This window comes from Lepisosteus oculatus, chromosome 10, assembly GCF_040954835.1.
Source record: "Lepisosteus oculatus isolate fLepOcu1 chromosome 10, fLepOcu1.hap2, whole genome shotgun sequence".
In the NCBI taxonomy this organism is placed as follows: domain Eukaryota; kingdom Metazoa; phylum Chordata; class Actinopteri; order Semionotiformes; family Lepisosteidae; genus Lepisosteus; species Lepisosteus oculatus.
The window spans coordinates 39,102,589-39,130,017 of record NC_090705.1 but is presented as its reverse complement, the minus strand read 5'-3'; the positions used below and the strand labels follow the sequence as shown (position 1 = coordinate 39,130,017).

Here is a 27,429-nt window from a genome sequence, read left to right as displayed (position 1 = left end):
CAAAAGGAATGTAGGATTTTAACTGTTTTATTTTGTTATCTTCACTATAGCTGTGTCAAAACACAGTATGAAATACATGGGTTCATATCTCACACTATGTCTAAAAACTCCTATAGCACACAAGTACACAATAAAGAAAAATGTGCTTCCGAAGTTTAAACTTCCACATTCAGGATGGACATACAGTATGTGATTACTTACCCAGCTCCTGAGACAAAGATGGTGTCAATATTGGATGAAGTGGAAATTACTAAATTTATATTGTTTTGGTAGGAAAACTGAATCCCAATGTAATTCATTAGATATCCTTTATATGCGAAGCAGAACTGTAAAATGAATAACAACGTAAAAATTAGGCACTAAATGTTTTTACTAGTGTGCATACCACCTGTAGCTATTAAATTATAATGGCTAACAATCTAATAGCAATAATGTTTATTTTATACTGCAGAGTTCCTGAAACATAATTTCAGGGTGTTTAACAATTAAGCAATAAAAAACTAAATACAAGAGTATAAAAGCCTGAGTTTTAGAAAGCCTTTAAAGTGCTGACTGATATGCCGATCTAGTTCTAGCTAGGATATAGCGCAGAAATACTGTATAGTAATAGTGTCTTCAACAATTCTTTAAACATACTATATTTCTATCTAAAAATTCATTAGGAAAAAAATGATTTTTAGTAGTATTTAGTATTCATTCAACTTAAAATATTTCCTAGTTCATATCTTTCTTTCACAAAAAAAAATATGCCAGTGTCAGGAGATATTCATTTATAGATTATTGATCCTAAAAAATGCTCTGACAAAGGAAAAACACAGAATGTGGATATTTCATTTACATTGTACATAAGGCTGTAGTATTGTAAAGCAATTAAGGTTTAATTTCTAGCAATATTTTAAATACATATTTTAAACACTCTCCATCAGAATCACACTGTGTTCAAAATGAAATTGTAGCAGATTTTATAGTTCGAAGCACACCGGCGTGCATAAGCACAGGCAGAGCTACACAGTAATGAAGTTCGTAATATAAAAACCTCCTTAAGATGTGAACTTCTTGATGACCTTCCCTCTGTTCTTTTAATTTAATGTTTTTCTTCTCTATGAAGACAATCACTATCATATAGTGATATTTTACAGATATTTTAGCCTTTTCAGATACTGTTAATCGGGATAATTTGCATTGTGCAGAACAATGAGTAGTTGGGTGAAAGATTATTTTCACCTAAATCAGAACTGCGTTAAAACAAATCAAAGCTCTTATAATGGTCCAAATAGGGGAGGCTTTGAGTGAATTGTTGATTTCACAGGAACAATTGATGCTGGTATCATGCTGTCAATATACTGGAATTCTTCATTGTGTCTAAGATGTTTTGCACATGAGTTTCCATTTTTAAAATGTGAAGCTGAGCAGCGAGAATGGGCAATGCACAAAACCAAAATGATAGAAAACACAAGTAAAATGTCTTTTTACAGTTTTAACAAGAAATAGCTTTGAATAAATATGGTCTGTTGGATCCCCAATAAATTCTGTCTCATGGCATAAAATTAACAAGGCAAAGTATTCATGCAAAAAAAATATTTGTATTAGGAGTGTTTGCTTAATGTTCATGTTTGCGATACAGGTTTGACCTTGTTAAATGAATAAAATAAAAGTACATTTATCAATGCAGGTTTGACTTCATTTAGACACAGAGTGATAAATCTTTAAGACACTGATTGAGAATGCTCACCATTCTGTACTGCTGCAGCGGAATCGCTCCGTAGGTATTTCCAGAGACCTGGAAGTCTGATGACAGGAACAGATATTGTGGATTCATAAGTGAGAATCTTCCACAGAAGGCTTCTGTGTCTGGCACACGTGTTCCCCTTGAATAACCTGTGAACTGGACAAAAAAGCATTGAACAGACATTTAATTCTTCAAATTACTATAATCTTTAGACAGGCTATAATGAACACCATACATTCTCTGTTAATCTACTTTGTTTTGGTTTTTTTATCGTGTTCTCATTTTGTTGTAATTAAAATATATTTCTAAACATACAAATGTTTAGTTTCTTCTATTTTATTGAACTGCTACTCAAAGAACTAATTTCCTTCTCTGATAGTCAATTAGTAATTAAATCACTTAGATGCATAGAGCAGTAAGTTTTTTTGAATACTTCTAAGAACATAAGGAAGATGACAAACCTTTTACATTAGGTTGTTTGAGAATGAACCTGGTTTTACTAAACAATAAAGCCAAAGTAATTTTGATGGAATGTATCTGACTGGCGTTTAATTACATTTGTGCAAAATTCGCCACAACAGTGCCAAATAACTTACCGTTTGCATGCATAAGTGTGCATTTATGATAATTAACAGTCTCTCACTGCCTGATACAGCTTTAAGGTTTATACTTAATTCACAAAATTATCTGCTCATATTCACCTAATTCTCACTTTGATTTATCTAGACATTTTTTACACTTAAAGATTTTTGCACTTACCCCAGTCTGATCATTTTCATAATCCCTGAAGTACTTTACCAAATTGCTCTCACTGCGGAGAATCTCATCTGGGCACTGTGCACTGACCAAGCCTTCAATAGCTTTTTGCACCTGTAAATTGTGTTACATTTCATTTAATGCACAGTGCAGAATTTTCATTTTCTTATTCTCAGTTATGGATTAACATTTGTCCACCCTCAATAAATATAAAGCAAAAAGTCGGATTCACCTAGAAACAACAAAGAGGTGTAAAACAATCCGGACATTTGAAAGCTCTGTTGTTTAAACAAAACAATATCTGAACATATTGAGAAAAGCATTAAAATTGAAAAAAATAAATAAATCAAAAGCATCTAAGGCATTTAAACATTAATGAATGAAGAAGCTAAATTAGAATAATATCGTTACTGTATACACAGTCAAGGACACAGCACTGGTTTATTGGTTTAACTTGCACTGTGGGGTTTTTTAAAACACATTTTAAACTTCTTTTTTAGGAAGCAGGTTGTCCATAAGCAGGAACTCTTAATACCCAAAAAAAACACAGACAAACCTCAACACCAGATGCATTGAAAGCGACAGGTGTAGACAAGGCTGTGTCCCACTCTAATGTGAACGTTTCAAGGCTTGGCCTCCCTTTAGTGACTTCCTCGACAGTAATGTTCACGTCACCTCCAAAAGTGACATACTGAAGGCTTTCAAAGTCACCTGTGCGGAGAAATGGAAGTCTTTTTCTAATCTGTGTGATAAATACATGCCTTTACTCAGCATATATCTATGAGCTGTGAACACTTTGCTACAGTATGTCATGTTTGTAACTAACAGCCATTTGCTAGGAAGCCTTTCCTCAGCTCTGAGCTTACAACACGCATTTACAATACTGTAGTTCTCATTATGAAAATCATCAAACGGAGTTTCCTCCTTGCGGTTTTTCTGTTTTAACATGAAATTTATCTTCAGATGAAACATCATGAAAATGAAAAAGGATTCCTTATGTGTCGATCTGAATTTTAAGTTAAGGATTTAACAATTGTGATACACTTTTCATTTACCTCTGCGGGACATGAAGTTCACTGTGTACTCAGATCCTTGACTGATGTCCACCTTGGTCACTTGAACCAAATCTGGCTTAATAGACCAAAGAGCATTTAAAGCTCTCTGAACCTCTTCAGCTGAAGCACTTACTGGAATCAATGCTTTAAAACAGTAAACAATGGAGAATTAGATTTTGAAGGAAAAGCTCTGGTTTTGCAATGAATCTGTGAACAAAGTTTGTAGTTGTGCCACATTTGTGAGTTTTCTCTGCTATGCATGGCATTTAGGAACCCAATTCTTAAACAGCACTTTTAAAAGTAAAAATAAAAACAAAATCCTATTTGCAGAGAAAGAGGGGGTTCTTCACATTACCTTAAATTAAACATACAGTATGGGGAAGAATAAAGTACTTTGAATTAAATAAAGCGACTAGGCTTGCTTCATATCGGAACAACAGTAAAATTAGTTATAGAAATGGAAACATTTTTGAGTGTAACAACATTTCTCGGGCAAGGCATTCCATCTTCAAAATACAAATGATAAAGCAGCTGATATGAACATCTAACTAGTTTTCCAAAATTAGTAAATTAAATTCATACCTGTTCCCTGAGAACTGCAGATAAGGCTGTAGTATGTGTTGTCACAGTTTCCTAAGCTGTAGCACCCACTTGTAACTGTGACCTTCTGAACTTCATTTACTGGATTTCCTTTTGTCCAGTTCTCAAATCTCAGGACCTACAGTAGGCAGCAATAAAAACAGCCGAATAATGATAATCTGACAAGCTGGAGTGCTCAGCCATACAGTATATGATATAAAACAAATACAAGACAAAGATGGAAGCTGAGGGCCAGCCTATAACCTTTAACCTTTAATCAACTGATTAAAAATTGCCCACGAGACAATAACTGTCCAAGCAGACTGCATGGGCAGTGCATACACAGCCTTAGAAACACAAAAACCATCCATTAAAATGATTTTAAAAAGTAACAAAGAAAAGCAACAGCACAAAATTGATTTAAACACTCGTTCACTATATTTTTATTACCTCTCAAAACACGTAATAATATAACCAACCTGTTTTTCTTGTAAAATGTTGTATTGAGTATAGATGATTTGGACTTCTTGGATGCCTTCGGTAGTTTGCTGATTAGTGAAGGAGCTCTTTCCTTTGAAGAAGCCAACATCTACGAAGGCTTGCACTCCGTATTCCTGAAGCCATACTTCAATGTAGTACCTACAGTATATAGAAAAGATGCTGTTTAGATTTTTCTGCCATCACTGCTTAAAATTGTGTGCATTTTTCAGTTTTAGGGCAGACAAAGATGTCAATTAACTATTGTACACAACATTCTTCGGTATTATTGCTCTGAACATATTGAGAATGACAGTCAATCAAATTGAGAATGAATCATATTTTCTTTCACTTTCAATTGTAAGTTCTTATGTGGTATTAAATGAAGAGTAAATAATGAAATATGCCTACAATAATTATTTAATTAATTGATTCAAATATTTTCATTAGTTTAATGGTTCAACTCAAAATTCAGCCCTATATGGTAGCAGATTGGCGGGCAGTCTTTGTGTGACTGGAACTACTACGTCATAATCAATACTCAGAAGTACAGAACTAAGACATACTGTAGCAAATGGGCTATGATGACAACCTTAATTACAATACTTACACTTTGCCTTCCTCCAGATGAAGAATGTCAGAGCGCTGTGTGTAGTCTGTGAAAAAGTCCCAACTAACATAATTCCTGTATGCGATCTTTACCTAAAATACATTCAAAAAACATGCCTTTAATCTTTCTGAATACCTTTTAAAACCTTTACTTCACCGATACTGAACCAGGAATTCACTGATACTCGAGGCTTGAAAATTATGAAATGAAACTCATGTTGTTCATTTCTGATGGGGAAAAATTGTCAACTATCTGGAGTTTTGAATAGCAACACTGCAGTTTAAAAAAGAATTGCAATCCAGATTTTTCTAAGTGGAATTGCCCTTTATTAATCAAGTCAGCTCCTCTCTATGACCCAGCTCCTGTATGGTGCAGATGAAAACAGCGTGCAAACTGTCCTTATTAAGGTACTCAGTCCCGCCACTTGCTTGGTCTCACGATTCAAGTCTACAGCACAACCCGAAGTTAAGGTGCTGGTTGGTGGATGGAGACAAGCTGATGTCTAGAACTACTGATTATTTTTCTTTCTGTGCCCAGTTTGAAATCAGCTGGGGTCGCCAATGCGATGCTTGTACTTGCACAATGGAATCAAGGACAACGTGTGCTTTTCATACAGCTCTCTGCCATTTTATACAATGCGAGACCCACAGTGCCTCTAGTGACGGTCATCTTGGATTGGGAAAGGAAGAATTGTGCCTTTAATGAACAACCCAAGGGGTTATATGCTGTACAGATTCACTTGCACATACCAAACCTCAAGGCTACTGTTCCACACACTTAGCCCTTATGAGGTCCATCCATCCTTAGCAGCACTTAACCAAGTGAATCAACCTTGAACACGTGATGCACATCAGTCTGCATTCTGTGTAAGTGCTGTTAGTGGTTGGACAAACAATATTTACTTGCAAAGACATCAGACGAGATGACTAACACTTTGACTCCCAAGGGACACTGGATTGCAAAAATGGAGCCTGGCTCTCTTTCCCTGAGATGTGTACATGTTAGTTTGGAGGCACTGCAGAATAGCTCTGAACTTGCTTTAGAGACATTCACCTAAATTAGCATAAAGTAGTCCAGAATTAGTGATAATTGGAATTGGGGGAAAAAATAGTGATGAATCAGGGGAATGCATACATCAGGATCAGATTACTGACTACACACTTGCACACTGTGCAAACTCACTTAAACCACAGCTGATTCTACACTTTGCTCCATCTTGTTGATGGGAAGGAAAATAGGAGGCTCATTTCCAGATTAACTGCCAATTATTAAATGTGTAATCAACCCAGTTAATTCATACAGCAGTTTCTGTATGAATTAACTGTTTTTTTATTACACAAGTTCAACAACCCATCTGCAGTAATAGAACAGGACTGCAGCTCCAGTAGGACAGGATTGGGCACTTCTGTCAATATCAACAGGACAATGATTGCAATAATAGGGTACAGTCACAGTCTTAGGGAGGTAAATACTGTTTTCCAACTTCTCAGATTACATTTCTGTTCTCCATACCTTGTCTCTGGGGCTTCCAGTTTTGCTGAAGTACAGTGCGTAGCGGTCGTCTCCTCTAATATAGAACCTGTAATTGTCGGTCTCTGTTGGGACTATGAAGCCACTGAATCGGGCTACAAAATAGTCCCACTCCACAGGCCAGGTGTACGACATAGAGTCCACCCATCTGACAGAGTAGCCTGGCCAGGTTTCATTGTATTTCAGGGCCTCGTCCAGTGTACTGGGTCTACTATTGTTCCAGATCTCCAACTTCAGCCCTCTCCCTCCTAGACCAAACAATCAACAACTGTTTAAAATACAATGATATGTTTTACTCTTTTAAGATGCCTTCCTGTACAGTATTATTTAGATATACAGTAGATACAGCCTTTCTGTTGCTAATCTTATATATTAGCTACTGTATTTGCCAAAAAGAATTTGCATTGTGGGATGCCTTGAATACCTCAGAATGTGTCAATGCTTACAGTACGTTGTCTGTTGTGATCACCAGATATGCTGTCACTCACATTTCAAGTGAGTCAGGGTACTACAGCAGACATTTTAAACACAAGACACACAAGAGTGCCATGCAAAAAAATAAATACAAAGCAAAACTGTATGGCACGCACTCTCAACAAGAATAACAACTGTGACTCACCAGGAAACAATGTAATGTTCGTCGGCGTAAACACGGGGCTTTGGCAAGTGATTTGTCCATCAGATAACGACAGGATCGGGCATTTCTGACCTACAAAATAAGTTCAAATAAAATGATTTACAAAAGAGGCATTTCAACCCTGGTCTTATAAAAGTTCTCAGGTGATTTATCGGCTTAAATGATTCATTTTAGTGTTTTTGACATCTTTTTGCTGCTTAGCTTTCCAGCGCATGCTAGCTTTGTTTTAACTTTAAACAGTAGCTAGTGCAACTTGTTGATAATGAGGACACTGGAGACTCTGGCGACAGAATAACAAAAAATCCATTCTGTTCTCTGGGTCAGACTTATGTAATAAAGGTGTTTTTTAGGAATGCACAGATACATGAGTAGGTTATTGGCCTGGACACAACATTAGGATAATTATGAGTTATCACCATTTCTCTTGTTGTAGCTGTTAATGTGCAAGCATAGAAATAATCAGACATATAATTACTTACATATTCCATTAGACTCATAGATACTGACAATACAATCAATATCTGTATATATCTTTATAATGACACATTACCTTTGGCTATACGTTGTCATACATTCACCTTCTGCTGAACAATTTCTAGAACTGAACATCGTTGATCACCCCGAGATATACTGTGTATTCCATGAAATCGTTAGTCATTTCAGTTTCCCTGGGATCTTTACATTCAAATTTATTGAAATGACTAAGCGCTTCAAGCAATGATTACTGCTTTACAGTATGTCCTGCTTAGAGGAAACCAAATGATTGCATTCAAAATGGTGTCATACCTGGAGACAGTGAATAAAATCAGGCATATTCACAGTAAAGGGTGACTATTTTGCACACTACATGTGCACCACAGCTATGCATATACAACTTACAATATTCTATGCCAAAACAGTAAATGTCACATTAATTTCATTAACATCCATGGGTGTTCTGTTTCGATCTGTCCTTTTAAAACTAACGGCACGTTGAGATGTTTTGAACCTACTGTATCTTTTGAAAATTGTTACCTCCAACAAGAACTTGTGCTGGACGGTCAGTCTCATCAAAGTAGTGCCCATTTATGGTTAATATGGTGCCTCCCTGCAGACTCCCCTCAGAAGGAGAAACTCCACCAACCTCTGCAAGAAAAAGTTGTAAAATTCGTCGCAAGTTCCTAAAGACATTTTTTCCATGTAGATTTGCAACACTGCCATCATTATTAAATCTTATTTTAGTGACCAATTGTCACAATTAGTCAGTGGTTTTATGCTGTAAACCAAAAATCTTTGCAAGTACAGACACTGTTGCTAATGGATGTCTTAACTGAAGATGGTGCTCATTGCTAAAGATGGTGATGTCTCGAAGAAATCCCTTGTTTTCCTTACCCGCATAGCTTTGAAACATAGAGAGCTGGTTTAAAGATGAAACGATGTAGTTTGACAAGTAGGGTAAGCTCCTGTAAAACAACATGAATACCAGAAGGTTCATACACATTAGGACTTCATATTCTTTTTAAAATGGCTCTCCAATTATTGATGTTGTTTAACATAGACAAAGGAATGGCTTTTATCAGTCCTTTTAATATTATGATAAAATGACAATTAGTCTCTTTCCTTTTATTAGAAAAATGATATGACTGGAGTGACAATCTTTACCTAAATGCAAAAATGTGTTTTTCTCTGTGGTGCTAATAAGCTTCCATACACTTGATATAGCAGACAATAGGAAGTAATGTATTAGTTCTGCATAGCATTCAAACCACATTGCCATGTTAGATTGCTTAATAACAATAATCCAGATATGGAACTATCGACTTTGGAAACTGCAGATACTAAAGAATTATTAGTTATTTTTGTAGTTTAAGTTCCCGATTTTTTATAAAAAAATGAGCTTGAAGTCTTGTCTTGAACTGATTTATAATATATACATACATGCAATACAGTACGCTTCATGGTGAAAAATAATTACATTCACAAATATTTTTTTTCATCTGTAATTAAAACAAAATATATATATATATTTTAATGAATGTCTCTCATTGGAGTATTGACCAAGCTCAGTCTTTCTTAACATCTGAGTTCTGATTAATTTAAGATAGAAGGTGACAACACTGCAGTACTTTTCATCATGACAGTAAACATAAACAGTACATCTTTCAGCACAATTGTACTGTTACTCACCTCCCATATTCACTGTCAACAATGAAACTCACATTCTGGTGCCCTGATAACAAAGAGGATAATAAAAACATTTGCATGTCTGCAAAGATCCAGGGATAATACAAATGCAATCCTGAGTAGCTCAAGCAGTGATACTGTTCCTGCTATCGACAAACCCACCCTTCACTAATGAACAGCAGATGTCAGCCAATAAAATATAAAATGGAAAAATTGTTACCTTCAAAACAACTGAAAAGTGGTCTAACATTTGTAGCCACTAATCCTACTTTAAAATAATGTTAGAATTTAAACAAAGGAATTGTCTTTTTAGGAACTAAAACAGTATACTGTGATCAAAATGTTCCATTGGTTTGTTTGGAACATTCATCACAGTATTCATTTATTGATAAATATTTATAGAACAGAAGAAAAAACCTGCTCACCCACGTATGTTCCTGTAATTTTGCAAGTCATCGATCCCCAGACGCTATATTCGTAGTCTAAGGCAAGGCCATATCTAAAGAACAAATTAAAAATGTTTCATCTGGAACATGTAAGATGTAGAATTATTTTTATAAAATCTTTAAATACATCCTATCGTCATAGGTCAAACTTACCGAGTGTCAGAGTTAGGCTGGAGAAGTTCACAAGGCATTCCCCCAACATAAACTCTGAAATGACAACAATAAACTTTAAGAAATGTGGTTATTATTATTACATGCATATAGGATTCTATCATGTGTTAGTTTAATTTTTCTATTAAAAAAAAAATTATTTGAAACCATTTAAGAGTATAGCCACGTTTACATACAGTATGTAATATAGTTGGAATCTCAATCATGTTGTTTCATTAGATAAATGACAGAGAAAAATATGAATATCAATTCATGTTCTCTCACATGCATTCAGATATTAATTGGCTTACATCCTCTGAGGAAAGAAGGGAAAGTTATCCACAACAGTATAAGCCATCCTGATTAACAGAATGCAGGTAATCATACAGTATATATCAAAGGTGGAAGGTAGAAAAATAACTCTTGACAGCAGATCAAGATCAGAGGCTGCTACTAATCAGTCTTGGATTGAGTAAACATGACAACATAGGTATTTTTGTACTGTATCTCATGCTGTTGAGGAATAAAAAGACAATACATCTTTTCATCCATCCATCTATTTTCTGATAATTCCAGAAAATTATTAACTCTTATGATTATTATGATTATTAATTATTATTAACTGCTATTTCCCATTCCCCTTACTTCAGGGGACTCAAGCAGCAACGGGCACAACCCAAACAGGATGCCAGTCCATTACCAGGCATAATATGTCTATAGGATGGATCAATGTAGAGGCTTTGGGAATCATGAATACCTGACAATCCTGGCATCCAGGCCATTGGAGCTCTTGTCAGTATTGCTCCCATAAACATCAGTGAAGATGAGCCCCCGTATGGTGACCAGCGTGCCTGTGGATTTAATGTTTAGACAGCAGAAGACAGATGATATAGGACCATTTCTGACATACAGGTTGTAACAGCAACCTCTGTCAGGAAAATGACAAAAAAAACCCCATCAGATTAATGATTCTTTCAGTACAAAATAGCTCCTACCTGGCAAGCCTGTCAATGGTGTAATGCTGGAGATCATGGGAGTCCTGTAGCTCCTGGGCTATGAGCACACAGAAAAAATTTCATTTTCCCTCCTTCCTCTCCTCAAGCTGTTCTTCTTTCACTTGTCTTAAATCCCATTAAAATGTACACATGTTCCATTCAAATTACATGACATCAAGCATCTAATAAAAAGCTGCCAAAATATTTCACAGGCTCTAGGACACTATAACATTTATTGTAATATTAATTATAGTAATTAATTTAATTACAATTAATTACCGCTTGAATTGGAATTGCTTTACTTGATCTGAGATGAAAGAATTCTTTCATTGCTTTAGTATAATAACATTAAAAGTAGATGCAATAATAAAACAATGATATTTATTGCATTAAGTTTGCTTTGCTAAAACAAAAATTGTTATATTCTTGTCTCTCCTGGTACATGGTAAGAGTGCTTAAATATGTTGCTAAGGTAGTCTTGAGAAAGAATATGTCAGTTTGATTAACTGCACTTAAAAATTCTGTGCTTGAAATGTACAGTACGTTTTGCAGAATATCTAAGAGTTAGATCCATGTGCATTGATCATAAATCTCAGTTTCTAGAACTACCGGAAATATCGGAAACTATTCACTGTGATCTCTTATTCTCATACCATCATATCACTTTTCCCTAAATTTTGTCATAAGATCATCTTTTCCAGATCTTTGTAACTTGAAACTGTAAAGTTAATGCAATTTTTTTTAAAAAAAATATAAGCATCATCCAGTTGCACAAGTTACATTCCTGTGTTTCACATATTGGATAGCTGTGATCAAACATACTGTAAATAAACTTACATAAAAACTGCACCAGTATGAATAAAAGGAACCATAACAGATGTTACTGTCAGGAATTAGTACTCCATCCACACTGACTTGGACAACATAATTATCTTCAGGCATTGGTCTGAGGAAAGACAGAAAGCATTTAATTACCATGGAGGTTCTTGGCTTGTTTATTAATTATGTTGAAATGCCTGCACGAGTAAGAAAAGCACCCTGCATTTACTTTAGAAAATGCACACTGTGAGAAAATTAAATGTAAAAAATGTCCTGTAAAAATCCAAAAGGTAATTCAATTCTCAAGTTAAGAACACATGCAAACACAGTGATGAAATACTCAGCCTCGAGGGAAAAGTATTTTAATTGGATTTATTCATCCCTGGAGACAGTATTGAAGATGTGGGACTCTGTATAATCATATAAGAAATGATTTGAGAGGAGGGTATTGGATTGGATTGGTAAAGCTACTCTTTAGATATTTATAATATGATCTTCCACGGAAAATTATGCACTGGAGTCAATGTGATTCTTGTACTGTAATTGCTTTCAAAAATTGCTTTAGGCATTTGATAGTTTTGACAATTGAGTGCTTTGCACGAATGATGCATTACAGCCTTTTTTTTTAACATAAGCAGAGTTCAAGTTTGATAAGTTACCTGGTATAACAAATGATCTGGGTTTTGTGACTGGAGTCCTTTTCCACATCGCAAGGAATGGACCTGGTATCAGAGACTAACTGAACACTGTTGCCGAGGTTATCGTTGCCTGCTCCAAAGTTAAACTGGTTCGCATCGGCAAATCCTAAAATGGATGATAAAATCTGTTTAAGATTAAAAATAATGAAAAAAACATCAGTGCAGTGGTTTGCATTGCTATCTCTCAGTGCTGGGGCCCTGGGTTCAATTCCAAACCTGTGGTGATACTGGCATGGTCCCCTCTTGGTGCTTTGGTTTCTGGGAAAAATGGCCCTAGTTTGTGAGTGTGTGTCCTGCAATGGACTGCAGTGCTAACCAAAATGTAGCACCGTTCATTATCTCAAATGTAAGCAGTATGGGTCTGTCATGGGAGCTTTTCTGATTTTACTTACCTTGTCCTGCAATTGTAAGCCTTGTTGCCCCATTCACACTCCCTGTTTTAGGCGTTACCATAGTGATGCTGGGGGCCTGTGCATCTGATAAAAGACATGGTAAGATAATAAATAAAATTACTATTTGATTTGCAAGGATCAATGGTAATAAAAGTGGCACAAAACATGTTAAAGGAAATTGTTATGGTGAACATGGATATTATTCAGTTTCTTTGAGCCGAAATATAAACTTCTCAGGATGGGTTAAAATAATCTGGTATTCGTTTCAATTACTATATAACGTAAAGGTATAGTAAAATCTATAGTATTACAATGTTAAAAATAGCTAATCGTGTCTGAACTATTTTTACATTTTTAAGATATTACTACAAGAGCCGAAACGGAACCAACCCGAAAGAAGTAGAAACGTATCTTTGTGAGTTAGAATATTAACAAAAACAAAAAACAAAAATGAAGACAATTACTTAATTTCTTATTTTAGGAAGACCTGGAAAGAAAACGGAAACATCTGCGCATCTATTTATTTATGAATGTCAATATAAAGTAGCAATGTTATGTACATCTTTTGCGGTAATTCATCCGAAACTGCCACTAAAATAAAGCCTCAGAGAAGCAGTAAACCCTGCTTTAAGAATGCACGCTGTAGCATCGAAATGTTTACCTGAAACTGTGAGACGTGAAAGTAGAAAGGGAAGGAGAAGCTGCTTCAACAGCAGCTTGCGTTTCATGGTTGCCTTTCTCTCCCCAGTGCCGTGGTAAATTCTGCGACAAAACCAAAGTTGGAAGGTGATTCATCGCAAATCGATTCATAAAAGAAACGAATCATCGCAGGATAATCGACATCAAAACAGTCAACTGTACTTTGAATCTTCAAAAACTCCTGACTCTTGTTGGACAGCTTTCTAATTAGACATTATCTCAGGTACTGTACATATTGCATCTTAAAGTGAAAAGCAAGTTATGGACAGCCTAAACTGGTAGCAATTCTGTCACTTTAGAAACTGTAAAATATTTGTTTTGCTAGAAGCGGCATTAATAAAAATTAACTTTTACTCCTGGCATACAGTAGCCTGTTCCTCAAGCGCTCATCCACGCTCATTGGCTCCAAGCTTTAGTGTATTCATTCTCAAATAGGCGATGTGATGGTAGGCTAGCATTAGAATTAAGAGGAAACTGATGAAATAAGTACATTAAATATGTTTTTTACGCTATACAGCTAAATTAACCTTAAAACCCAGGGTGCAAATTGTTATACAAACGTTTTAACCATTTAAAATAATTCAGAACAAAGAATACATTTTTTTAGAACTGAACTACCTGAAGGAGGAAGCTCCGTATTTTCAAGTTTGCTGTTTAGTATCCGCAGAGTACTATAAGATGGTGTGTTTATATAGGCAGCCAGGCTTGTGAGGGAAGCCTGTCAAATGCCCGGAATAATTGCATGGCAACAGTGCACGTACAGTATACATAGGTCACGCTAGAGCAAGAACATATAACAAAAAAAAAAAAAATACGGATGATATAAGCTTTTGAACGAAACAGCATTGGTATCTTGCATGCACTCTTTCAAATAAAAATAAATATAACTAAACAGTATAAAAATATTATATATATATAAAATTAGCTACCATTATCCTACCATACTGTATGTAGGATAAAATTAAGACAGGGATTGCTTTTTCAGTATTAAACTTAAGTAAAATTAATTTCTCAAACTGTATTCATCTAATTATTACTATCATTAGTCATTTACTTTAAAATCCATTTCCATTTAAATCCAATAATTCAAGACAATATGAGGATAACCTGGGCAACTTCCAGGGAACTGATTTTTAGTCCATGTTCTAGAAGAAAACATTTTTTTAAACGACACATATATTTTAAAAGAGGGAACATCAAATAAGCATCACATTGATGATTTAGGCAATAAAAAAATCACTTACCTTCATAAATTAGTCCTAAAAATTGTTTATAGGAAAAATGACACCTGACCAGTGATTTGAGATAATGGGGCTGTTTCAAAGCAGATTAAGGAATGTTTTCTGATTTGCCAGTAAATTGTAGCTCTACATTCTTCTTAAGAAACACCTGATACTATTAGATTACAAAAGCCTGCAATTTTTTCAAGGGTATTAATGCATTCCTCATTGAAAGTAATTCCTTTTTTTAATTGCCTTGCTCTAGGAATCATTTGTAATATGCCTGGATTCTGTTGTAGACATCCAGAAACTTTTTTCTTCTTTATCAGGCCGCCACAATGCGAGTCTAATTTTTTACAGTGAATTTGGCAGGTGAGTGATAATAAAACACTACTGTGTGCTACTGTGCATTGCTGACTCACAGACAGTTTCAGCATGCTGCTCTTTCACACTGCAGTGTTACCACCTTCTAACCTGATCTCCTCTGATCTCAAACAGTAAGTGCTGGAGGACATGCCATTCTTCAAATGAGACATTAAAGTGAGATCCTAACTGTTTAGTCATTAAAGATCACCAGGCCCTGGGAAGAGTAGAAATGTTAGCTCCGTTGGTCCTGGATAAATTATACTGTGGCCCTGTTCAATCAGGCCAGCATGACGTTTCCTCTTAATTCAGTTGGTGAAACAATTTCTCACCTAAATTGCTGCATAGTGGAGCTGTTAGCTCATTATGGCTACCAAGCATCACTGCTTATTTGTACTGCAGTTCATCTTCAGACTAAGCGTATCCACTCCGATAGCTTTGGGATACTTTCGTCTGAAAAGCTCTATTCGGGACTGTACATGAAAATTATTTAATTGACCACTTTATGTTGTAATTGTTTCTTTAATTACTTAATTTATTCTATGACTCTAATCCATTTGCTCTTTGGTCACATCTTATGGTAATTAACTCACCCTTAAATTAAATTAAGTTTCTGCATAAAAGACAATCAAACCAGTCAGGTAGTATATGGACAGTGAAGTGGTTACCACATTTGTACACAATATTCTGAAGTACCAATGCACAGCATTATACACATTTAACATTCCTCAATTTAAATTCTGTGCTCTTAAGTGCACTAATATTTTATTTGCCTTTTTTAGTGCTTTCACATATCGTCCAGAAGATAGAATAATATGCTTTTTTCATAAGTACTGTCTTCAGGCTCTGTGTTTCCAATATTTTATTTCTATTTGCAATCTGTGCTTATTTGCCTTAAATGTCAGGTATTTGCCTAGTCTGGTATTTAATGTTTTTTAAGATTTTTAAATTTCATCTTATACAGTGTTTGCTAATCTTCTTGTTCTTGTTTTGTCTGTGAACTTTATTTTAAGTACATCCGAATCTAGATCACTGATATAAATTAGGAAGAGCAGCAGTCCCATAGTCATTTAGATCCCTGTGATACTCCAGGAATTACGTCACCTTGATCTGGGTATTGACTTCTTATTTGTACTCTGCTTTCTGTTCAAGGCACCTGTGACTCTTGTTTCTTGTCTTTAATGTGCTTCCAGGAAATGTACGCTTGTGTACTTTGGGTCTCATGTTCACTCCATATGGTCCTTGGGCTTAACTTTATCACAGCTTTCAGGTTCTATCAAGTGAATGGCTCTATCAGCATGAGCCACATCACCCTGCAACTCACAACTGGCAACCCACTGAAGCTCAGCAGGTGTGAGCCTGGGCAGTACTTGGATGGGAGATCTCCTGGGAAAAACTAATTTTGCTGCTGGAAGTGGTGTTAGTGGGGCCAGCAGGGGGTGCTCACCCTGTGGTCCACGTGGGTCCTAATGCCCCAGTATAGTGATGGGGACACTATACTGTAAACAGGTGCCGTCCTTCGGATGAGACGAAAAACCGAGGTCCTGACTCTCTGTGGTCATTAAAAATCCCAGGGCGTTTTTCGAAAAGAGTAGGGGTGTAACCCCGGCATCCTGGCCAAATTTCCCATTGGCCCTTCCCAATCATGGCCTCCTAATAATACCCATCTATGAACTGGCTCCATTACTCTGCTCTCCTCCCCACTGATAGCTGATGTGTGGTGAGCGCTCTGGTGCACTATGGCTGCCGTCGCATAATCCAGGTGGATGCTGCACATTGGTGGTGGTGGAGGAGAGTCCCCATTAACTGTAAAGCGCTTTGAGTGGATTGTCCAGAAAAGCGCAATATAAGTAATTATTAATTATTATTATCAAGTCTTTTTCTTAAAATAGTCACTTTATATTGACCAATGTTACACTAACATTCTGTAGCAAAAGTACTTCTGTATTCTATCTCTAGTTAAGTTACTAGTATCATGAGTTTACTGTATGATCAACATTGTGTTATTCAGTCAGAATCTCTTCGAGTGTTTGTAAATCTAAAAGCAAGAAGTTATGAATGGATCAAGAGGAAAGCTATATCATGTGTGGGTTGCAGAAGGATAGATAGGGCTTATTCTTAGGCTCAATTCTTAGGCTCAAAACATTGTGTTGTTTCTAAAGTTCAGTATGGAATTAAAATCAAATCATACCTAAATACTCTGAATTATAATAACTCTTGCAGTCAACAGAAGAACCCAAAGAGGATATAAATATGCATAAATGCAAAGCCTGCTATTAAGTCCTTTTAAATAGTTTGATGGATAATACTTGATGGGTTAGTTTTACCTCCTAATCCCTACTGTGTTTTCCCATTTATTTTATGTTCTGTATCGCCTCTGCAGAATAAGCTGTTCTTGGGTGACGCAGGTGAATGGCAGTTTTTCATGTTCAACAAATTATAACTAGTTGCTACGTGTGTTTCTCAACAACAACACCTTTGTAAATGTGTACCTTAATCAGATTTGCTTTCTGGAATAAAACATTCTGAAAATCTATAGGGTTGCAGAAACCCAGTAAAAAACCCTGAGTGATAATGATAAGATTTCAACTTAATTTCAGAGGAGATAAAATATTTCATATATATATACAGAAAATTAATTTGAATAAAATGCTTACAATACATTATAATAAATTACACATTATGGAATACCTGCAGTGCAGTCCAATGAAAAACTAGGCTGACACAAAGACACCCCTATTTGATTTTTTGTCCTCATTTATTTTCTATAAAAAGTCCTTGGTTCCTTTTTTTTAAACCAGTTTTTAATGTCTAAGCTGGTCATTAGCTGACTGTGATTCGATTTCCTCAAGCAGCAGTGTGCAATCAGCACAGCACTGCGGGGGGTAGGTATGAGTCCATCAAAGTACCTGCATTATTATTGCGGACAGTTGTTGCCTACCTAGGAGATCCCATTGTTAGATCCTGTGAACAAATAATAAACATCAATGTCTCAATTACATACCTTCAGAGAGTGCTGTGTTGATGGGTGCCTGCAATTTCTGTAATGTGAAGGATTACCGAAATTGCTTAGAAACATTTGTCTACATCTTTGCTCAAATTGCCTTTAAGAGCCCCCCTCACATACAGTAAGAACCTTTTAAATGTTAACAGCTTTAACTCCATTCCATATTCTGCCTTACAAAGTCTCAAGAGTCAACTCGTCCTCTAGATCCAGTGTCATAGTCTATTATCATAGCTAAAATACAGGCTAGGGAAAATGTAAGAAAACAGGGCGAGGTTAACAAAAATGAAAGAGCAATTATAATAACACTTTTGAAATAATCCCAGATCCGACCTCGCCATTACTATCCTTCACCTTGAAGTGCATGTCATCATTTTTATCGATCTTGTGCAGTGCTTTGCCCGTAAATCCAGTCTGTTCTGTAAACTAAAGCCTTGACACCTCTATTTATCTTGCATAAATCCTGAGAATGCCTCATCACAGCATTGAGGCGTCATATACTACTGGAGCAGAGAAAAAATGTATCGTATCTTTAGCTTAATGTATTTTCCCTTCAGTTGAATGGCACTGTGGCACTGAAATAGCACTGAAGCAGTGGAGTGTTGGCTCTGTGGCTCAGGATCTGTGCCTGTGGCTAGAAGGTTGCTGGTTCAAATCCCATGGATGGCAGAGGAATCCTACTCCGTTGGGCCCCTGACCAAGTTCCTTAACCCCAGCTGCTCCAGGGGTGCTGTACAATGGCTGACCCTGTGCTCTGACCCCAAGCTTCTCTCCCTGTCTGTGTATCACATGGAGAGCAAGCTGGGGTCTGTGAAAAGACAAATTCCTAATACAAGAAATTGTATATGGCCAATAAAGTGATCTTATCTAACTGATTTTTTAGGGATGTCTTATCACTATTGCTTTAAGTCTATTGATAGTTCCATTAACCTCCCTACCTGTGAAGTATATTCAGTGCATAATTCGGTAAATTATTTTTCATATTGATATACCTTGGAATCTATAGCTATATTTTGCTTACTGTTTATCATATGAGGCTACCAGTAAAGATAACGATCCCCCTTTTATCTGAGTTTTCTTTTAATGTTGTGCTACAACAACCACACCATTTCTTAGTATCATATATAGTATTAACATTTGTGACTTACTAAAGGTCTTTTCTGCAACTGCAACGCAATCGTCCCATTAAGGTCTTGTGTAACGTTAGAATACTTTTCCTTTTTAGCATGTTCATATTTAGCAATTACTGGAATTACCAGTTTAAACTACAATTTAAAGTATCAACAACAGTACAGTCATGCAATGGCTACACTGCATTGAAAAGCCCTGACCCCATCAAACAAAGTTGTAGTTGCTAAATGTTTTGACTACCTCTTTATGAGGCTATTTAAAAAAAAAAGATCAATCAATCTTTTCATTTGTAATTTCAGACCCTGTATACTGCATTTGCAAATGCATTATTTGTTTTAAGGCTTTCAACACCTTCCATATTCTGACACAAGAGGAAATATCTGTGACATTATAGTCAGACATATGATCTACATCTTTTTAAAGATTGCTTCAGTAAACACAAACTGGTCAGTTGCCCAACAAGTCTACTAACGTCATTTACTGTATTTTAAGAACAGAAATGAATGGTATCTCGGTCGCATCTTTTGAAATCCATATGACAAAGTCACGAACACATGTAATTGTAATCTTTCGAGAAAGAGCGGTCTAGCTCTCAAGCAAATTCTAAAAGTCTGATCTGCATTCACATCGCAAAAAACAATTCAACCATCAATTAACTTGTCAGTTGCCTAGTCAAATGGCCAAGACATTAAGACCAACTCAACAATAGAAAGAAACAGAAACCTAAGTACTAAGAAAAAGCAAAATATTTCCATGGTTTCTTCTGCTTCTTGCAGCCACAGAAAAAACAAATAAAAAAAACTGAGACAGTGTATGTGAGGACATGTAAAACAGTCATTTCCAAATAGAGGAGAAAAGAACGATCTCCAAAAATGATTATCATTATCAAATGAGAGCAGGGATTCTTAACACCTACATTAAATTTAGATGAAGAAATATTCATGTTGGATAACCATGATCTAGGAACAGCCATGATTTATCTCTGGCTTCATCTTACTAAAAGTGCTACAGACACAAAGTGAGGACTGCAGTACTTGTAGAGAGAGGAACAAAATGTTTTTCTTTGAATGAATAGATGCAAAACTCAAGAATAGACTTTTATTTAAACAAAAATAATCTAACACGAGACCCTCCCCAACCACTCTGAAATGAGGATTTTAGCCTTGCCCATTTCCTTTCAGTGTTCGCTGCAGTTTGAAGAGGCACCTACTGGCATTTTGCTGTAATTGCCTTTATTTGAGAACTTATCTTTTAAAAAACTTTTAAAAGTTGGGTTAACACTGGCATTTAGGTATTGTGCTAGAGATGCCGCACAGAAATTTTTAGAAATTTCTCCAACAGTGCAAAACCTTTTAATCCAATGTGACTTCATGTGAAAGAATAGGCTAACAGACTATTGAGAAAAATTCATTTAGAAAGATGTATTAGTCTACAGTACTTATGAAGATTGTAATAATTAGACTATTACGTTTTTACTGTTATGCAGTGATGTACTACTTTTTGTACAGGGTTCACAAGGGTTCACAATGCAGGTCCTGTGGAACCACTACCTGTTATATTTTAATATTAAGTTGGTTAGAAATACTTCCAAGATTTTAATTTTTATTTAGAAATTATTAGACATTTATTGATGAAATGCAATAGTGGAAAAGCAATCCACAATATCTTCAGCAACTAAATGAAAAGGGCAACTAAGGGGGTGAATTATGCGCGACGCAAGACCTCAGCTTAAACAAATTCAAGCGCGTGGTTCACCAACAACACAGCTGAGAATCCCTTTTGTACAAGTGAAAATGATTTTCATAGGAAAAAATGAATTTACTATGACTGTAGAAAACACCTGTTATGCCATTCTTAAATGTGTAACAGTAACAAAAATACATGATCAATATGACTTTTTAAAATTCATTTAATTTGTTTTGCAAAAAAAGTAAATATCAAAAACTAACTTAAAACTGAAGAATTACCATTTATTAATTTCACCTTGTGAATGTACTGAAAGAAATGGGAAATTGATTTTTGTCAGGGCTACGAATAAACAAAGGAAAAAGCAGCAATGGTTCCATTTATAGTGTGGCATGCTGAGCTAAAAATGCTCTTATTCTCTGCAAAAGTTCTTTCTTCACACTGTCTGGTACAAGAGCTAAAAGAGAAAAAATGAAAAGAAACATTTGATAAAGCAGGACAAAGGAGAGCACAGATACTGTAAATTAACACATTCTGACAGAACCAATTACAGTAAAACTTTCTAGAATAAAGCTTCATTTTAATGGACAAATTGCTCAAGGGGAATTTTGTCCGTAAAATCAGAAACAGAAAATTTCCTGCAAAAACGAAGAACTTAATTATGAAATAAGGTTAAAATAAACAATATATGTTTAACATTCAGTAATATCAAGAGGTGCCTTATAGGGGTAGGTCAATTGTGAACAATGGGTATTAGTGTTTTGTATGTTTAGCCAATTTTATGAAATAAAGAACTTCTATATATGATAAAAATACATTTTTTTGACTGTCTAGATTGCAACTGTCAAAAACATAAGTCCTAAGATCCATAAAGCATATATATTTTTTCATACTGTACTTGTAAATAAGCTCCAGAACAATTAAACAAAGAACTGTCATTACAACAGCAATATTTTTTACTTTACTTGTCATTATAAAAATAAATACAAATGCAATTTTAATACAATTACCGAAAGAAAAATGATAAAATACCTCTTCCTTTTGGCGTGATTTCTGCAACCAAGTCTTCCACTGTGACATGCTCCAGTCCTTTTTCCCCGATCACATCTGTAAAATAACCTTGCATTTTAATATTTTTCAAACAATCAAGGCATAAATGTATATTGTTTTGAGAGGATACTTGTGAGCCACTCAAAATCAATATTGTATTCTCCAATTATAATACACCTGTACTGTTTTGTTCGTCATTAAAACTTCTCTGAGCTGTTTCTTATGTTATAGATCGGTTTATTCAAAGTGTGTAACTCCAATTATAGCCTCATTCAGAAAAAATGATCAGGCCAGTAGATCAAAATTAAAAAGCAATCTGAATTCAACAATGCTAACCTGACAAATAAACTCAATTGACATACCTTTACAGTGCGCTTTTAATTGGTCCTTCCACCCACATTCAATAAGTTTCGCTCTGAGCAACTCCTTGAGTCTGTATAATTACAAAATTAGTCAGTAATTGTAAATCTTACGGGAATAAAAAAGGTTGCTTAACTGTCAATCAGCTTCCTCATTCAATTGCCTAGGAGATATGGAAAACAAACGATAACCCTATGCTTATTGCTGGGCAAGCACTATGCATGCTTACAGAAACAATATTAACTATATTGTAGCACCTGTTGCATTATGAAAAGCATAAAAAAACATAAGGTCACTCACAAGAACAGGCCCTTTGGGATATCATGCCCATTTCATTGTATAAGCATATTTTCCTGAAGATCTCATCCAGTTTTCTAGATCCCAGGAAATTCAACAATATTGTTGGATTCCTAGTTCCATTTAATGACAACTTCTGAGTCACCTGTTTTCATACGTAATTGCTTATCCCCTAAATTTCCAGTTATGCTACTGCATCCCTTTACAAACAGGTCTTGAAGTACTGCTCCTGTTGTGACCTCGCCAGTACCATCTAGGATATCAGAAGCTTGTGCCAAGTCCCATTTAAAGCTAAAATCAACCTTATGCTTTTCTTTGAGGACATTTCAGCTCCACCAACGTCCACAATCTTCAACAAACGTCTTTCTATTGCTTTGCTTAGCCCTGGTTTTACGTTCCTCGATTTGAAATGGACAAGTCTTACTAAATAACACCACCCCGCTGGCTAGTTCAGTCACCTCTCTATCTTGATAATATCCTTGATAATGCCACTGCTTTAGCGCAATTTGCCATTAGACTCGTTTATCTCCCAACTACAGTGCAACAAATGTCCAACCAGTTTTTACCTGCAGGTGAAAGTCACCGCGTACTGTAATGTAATATAACTGTAATATAACTTTGATCATTTCCAAACTCGGTGGCACTTACCGCTCTCGCTCGCCCATTTCAATTAGTTTCTGGTTAATTGTCGCTCTCATTTGTGCCTCTTTACTCATTTTCTTCAACCTGTAACGCAACCCGAGACAAAGAACACTGTTAGCACGTAACCACGCCGTGGAAACCTGGGTTTGCTTCTGCGTTCATTTAAAATGGATAGTTTTCTGAACACGCCCGATTACTACTCACGCAACAGAACACATCCTTTACTTTTTTATTTGACAATATCCAATATGCATAAACGCCCTTCGATTATGCCGGTAAAAAGTCAATTAAATCGAAATAGCTAATAATCACTTAGTAATCACAGACAACAGATCACACAATTTAACAATCGCAAATGATTTCTAGGTACTTCTCTTACACTGGAATATTACATTTGCATTACGGATAGAAAGTTTATTCGAATATTTTTTTAATGAAATCTTTTTCAACATGATATTTTCACATGTTGACGTGAAAACAATATTCTCCAAACCGGGTTTCCTCAACACAGTAGCAGCAATAACAACACTGATATTCTCACAGCTTTGTAAACATGGCCCAGACACGATTGTTTGCTTTAACCGAGAATTTGATTTGATTTGATTTGATTTTCAAAACGTCCAGACAACGTGGACTTGAAATTATTCACGTTTGTTTTCTCCCATATATCCCCATATTTGGCTTTGCCCCTTTTTCGACATTATTTTATTTGTCATAACGGTATCAACATGTGAGTTGACATACAGATTCAATGCTTATTTATGAAGCGTATATAAACATTTTTTGGTAGAGACAATGTAGCAAACCTCACCAAAAACCTCCACAAGGCTTTACTGTCGCATTCAGTTAATTTGCTGTTCTTCTCTCAGCTCTCTGGGAAACAAACCTGCATGCCGCGCCTCCAAATTTTATATTCCGTGCTGCCACTTGTATGGAAGAATATAAGTTCCTAGCTCTAACCGCTGCACATTGGGAAACTGAGTTCTACATTTAAGGAAGTTTTGTAAAGTATATTTAAATGCTCTTTTTTTCTGCACACAATTGAAGAAGACGTCGTAGCTGAAATGTTTGTTTTCCTTTATATATGTTTCTATCCAGTGTGGAATTTGCCTCTGCTTGTTCCTTTAAATGCAGCTCTTGTTGTGATAAATGAAAGCAATAACAGGCAAACAGAAAGTTAAAATCAGAAGAAAATAATATAAATGTTAATACCTTTTTAGCGGTGCTCGCCGTTCTTTTAACTGGTGTTCCGCAATATGCGACCTTTTTCTAAATCTTTCACGGCCTCCCGTTCGCAAATTCATAAAATAAAACTACAAATCCCATAACACCTCAGGGCATAAAAGGGTCCTTTTCATCATAATTCCGAAGTGGAACAAACAGGAAACGCGTGGGGTTTTGGCATAATAGAGAATTTTCAGTAAAGAAGAAACGCAATCCGCTATCAATTTAGACAAGTACAGTTTTCTATAGTTTCATTACGAAATGGCGGCTTCAAATTACTCTTTGAAAGTAAACAGGCAGCTACTGGATCCCAGCTTTGAAAGTTACAGGTTGTCTCTCGACCCTTTACCAATCTATAAAATTGAGCTTGATGCTGGTAAGTCCATTTAGAGAATTGAGAACAACAGTAAAATCTTGTGGTTGTATATAAGAGTATTATAGATATGAAGAGTGTTAAGACTTGTTTAGGGGAAACAGTTGTTTTTTTATATGTTGTCTGTTGCGCTGTGGTATTTTTTTATTTTTACAAAATTGTGGTCTAATAATATGGTGTTCAACTTAAAAGTTATCCTTATTCTTAACAGTCTTCATATGTTCTTCGAGAAAGAACCACAAACCTCTTGTCTCCTCAGTTACACTACTTTATACCTTTATATTACAATCTTAGTATCAATCAGCTGTTTGTTTACGTTGATTTTAGTTTGAGAAGATGAGACAGAGACAAAAAGTTAAGCTCATTTGGAGACAAGGAGGGTTTTCAATTTTTTAACCAAATTAGGAATAATATCGATTTATTACACACATCTTTTGCAGTCAAGCATTGCCAAATGACAATTAATTACAGGGTGATTGGTAAATGATATCCAGATATGTTCATAAGAAAATGAAGTTTCATCCTTGCTCTGTACTTAAATTAATTTAACCTTGCAAAACAGAACACATTTAACTGTTACTGAATTATACATCTAAATATATCCCTTTAAAATGTACTAAGAAGGCGATGCATTTTCATTAGATGGCAATTTTGCTACATGTGCTGATTAACTGATCAGTATGTTCAGTCAGCTGTCCTCTGAGTATGGCATGTATTATCTTTATTAGGCATAATTGTTTAAAATACAATAATCAGAAAAAGTATAAACTATGGAAATCTGTTTTGATGAAGTTCTATAACTGGCAAGAAGTGCAACTATACACATGTACTGTATATAAATTCACGAAATTTGATTTTTGCTAAAAAGAAGCATGTATTTTAATACCTGTCTTTGGCACTGTAAAAAGTCACTTTCATTACATTTAAAGTGCTTTCCTTGTGATATCAGTGATTCTGTCTTTGAATGTCTTGCTTATTTGCAGCATCATCTTGTTGCTAGTGCTTCATGTGTTACAGATAAAAGAAAATAAAGCCATTATACCTGGTTGTAAAACCTGAAGTGATGAAGAGATGGAAAAAGACAAATAGTCAAAAGAATGCCAATAGCATTACCTTGAACTGTGCTGTGTATAGGTTCAATAGTGTGCAACCTTTCATATTTTGTTTTGTTTTCTACTGTAGCAAACCATAGTATCTGACTGATGATCATAAAGATGCAATGTTAGTTTGCCAATTTTATGCTCTTAAGGTGGTAGCAATAAATAGTTTATGGCAATTATCTGCGCCTTAGAAATGTGTCATAAGCTTTTACGTGTAATGTAAAAATCCTTATAGGAATTTTGAAATTCCATAACAGTTTTTGAGGAAAGAATGAATTCAGTAAACTGTGGAATGCAAGGTTCCCTGCAGGTAAAAAGAAAACCTAGGGCAGCTGAGAACCCCCATTCCTCCCCAATATAATTTCTGTGTATGGCCTATGGCCTATTTCTTGATTTTTGTGACCACCCTGGGCTTCCTGCGGGGCAGTTTAGTCACAAGATGAACGTTTTGACCAAACTCGGGTTCCCTCTTTAAGGAAGCTCCATAGAGTAACTATGATGTAATACTGGTACTGGGGGACCTCCTTAATATTACCTCTATATCCTATCTTTATGAGCAATGTCCAGTAATTGCGCACTCTTATTCTTTGATGAGAACTCCTCTATCTTTCCTGTTCTCTGCTGAAAAGCCTTTGGCATCTTAGGATGGCTATGGCCACTACAGTTAGCAGCATTCTTCAAATGCTAAACCTGAATTGCCCAATGACAGACTCGTAGTACTGTTGTGTTTGCAGGTTTTTAATGCAGTTCCACTCATAACTCTTTTTCCCTGTTCCCTGTGGTTTGGAGACTTAAACAGACTTATAAAACCAACTGGACTGCAGGCCCCTGGAGTCAGGTGTGGTCAGCATTGATCTGGACATTTGAATTGCTAAATGATTTCATGCTCGCATTAGAGCTGTGCTAAAAACAGAGACTGGCTGACATAAGTGGATTAGAAAGTTAACGCTGGTATTTCTAGCTGCCATAGCCTCATTGATACAGTAATATAGTTCATTTGTCTTTTTTTGGAGATTTATGTTTTAGTAATTGAAAGTTAATGGAATAATAGGAATTTAATGAAATAATTCACCATCTCAATCTGAGATGAAGCCCTTTCAGTGTCACTGGGTGTTTGTATATCCTTTATGTGTGTTTTGTCTTCCATACTGCCTGCATAGTTAATATGCCAAATATGTATGTACATAAGTAAAAATCCATATATTTTAAAAGAGTTTTGTTAAAATCTGTGATCTGTACTCATC

At 35.7% G+C, this 27,429-nt stretch overlaps 3 protein-coding genes across 3 annotated transcripts in view; 1 reads left to right on the top strand and 2 right to left on the bottom strand.

Annotated features, from left to right (window-relative positions):
* The window catches only part of pkhd1l1.1 (PKHD1 like 1, tandem duplicate 1), a 63,511-nt gene extending 49,088 nt beyond the window's left edge, over window positions 1–14,423 (bottom strand). The window contains exons 1-22 of the mRNA XM_069195151.1: window positions 14,354–14,423; window positions 13,698–13,798; window positions 13,037–13,120; window positions 12,606–12,750; window positions 11,965–12,073; window positions 11,128–11,185; window positions 10,890–10,983; window positions 10,136–10,189; window positions 9,962–10,035; window positions 9,540–9,582; window positions 8,745–8,815; window positions 8,388–8,498; window positions 7,356–7,445; window positions 6,719–6,984; window positions 5,207–5,298; window positions 4,599–4,758; window positions 4,123–4,258; window positions 3,541–3,684; window positions 3,042–3,196; window positions 2,489–2,599; window positions 1,733–1,885; window positions 202–326 (exon numbers count right to left, since the gene is read on the bottom strand). Of these exons, the coding sequence (XP_069051252.1) occupies window positions 202–326; window positions 1,733–1,885; window positions 2,489–2,599; window positions 3,042–3,196; window positions 3,541–3,684; window positions 4,123–4,258; window positions 4,599–4,758; window positions 5,207–5,298; window positions 6,719–6,984; window positions 7,356–7,445; window positions 8,388–8,498; window positions 8,745–8,815; window positions 9,540–9,582; window positions 9,962–10,035; window positions 10,136–10,189; window positions 10,890–10,983; window positions 11,128–11,185; window positions 11,965–12,073; window positions 12,606–12,750; window positions 13,037–13,120; window positions 13,698–13,764 (2,342 nt within the window). The 5' untranslated portion in view covers window positions 13,765–13,798; window positions 14,354–14,423. The remainder of the gene's footprint in view (window positions 1–201; window positions 327–1,732; window positions 1,886–2,488; window positions 2,600–3,041; window positions 3,197–3,540; window positions 3,685–4,122; window positions 4,259–4,598; window positions 4,759–5,206; window positions 5,299–6,718; window positions 6,985–7,355; window positions 7,446–8,387; window positions 8,499–8,744; window positions 8,816–9,539; window positions 9,583–9,961; window positions 10,036–10,135; window positions 10,190–10,889; window positions 10,984–11,127; window positions 11,186–11,964; window positions 12,074–12,605; window positions 12,751–13,036; window positions 13,121–13,697; window positions 13,799–14,353) is intronic.
* A 6,921-nt stretch (window positions 14,424–21,344) lies between these two features.
* On the bottom strand, window positions 21,345–24,406 carry eny2 (ENY2 transcription and export complex 2 subunit). Its single transcript, XM_006635560.3, has 5 exons — window positions 24,300–24,406; window positions 23,495–23,572; window positions 22,552–22,622; window positions 22,172–22,246; window positions 21,345–21,596 (listed from the first exon to the last, which is right to left on the bottom strand). Exons 2-5 carry the CDS (start codon window positions 23,560–23,562, stop codon window positions 21,520–21,522), a joined length of 291 nt encoding a protein of 96 aa, XP_006635623.1. The 5' UTR covers window positions 23,563–23,572; window positions 24,300–24,406; the 3' UTR covers window positions 21,345–21,519.
* A 452-nt stretch (window positions 24,407–24,858) lies between these two features.
* nudcd1 (NudC domain containing 1) overlaps window positions 24,859–27,429 on the top strand; it is a 58,268-nt gene continuing 55,697 nt past the window's right edge. Inside the window, exon 1 of the mRNA XM_006635638.3 lies at window positions 24,859–25,088. Coding sequence (XP_006635701.2) covers window positions 24,974–25,088 — 115 coding nt within the window. The 5' untranslated portion in view covers window positions 24,859–24,973. The remainder of the gene's footprint in view (window positions 25,089–27,429) is intronic.

Coding starts and splice junctions, on each gene's coding strand:
- eny2 (XM_006635560.3), bottom strand. CDS start 23,562: ATGAGTAAAGAGGCACAAATGAGAGCGACAATTAACCAGAAACTAATT. Junction 22,623..23,494: donor GAAATGGGCGAGCGAGAGCG/GTAAGTGCCACC, acceptor GTAATTATACAG/ACTCAAGGAGTTGCTCAGAG. Junction 22,247..22,551: donor ATTAAAAGCGCACTGTAAAG/GTATGTCAATTG, acceptor GTTATTTTACAG/ATGTGATCGGGGAAAAAGGA.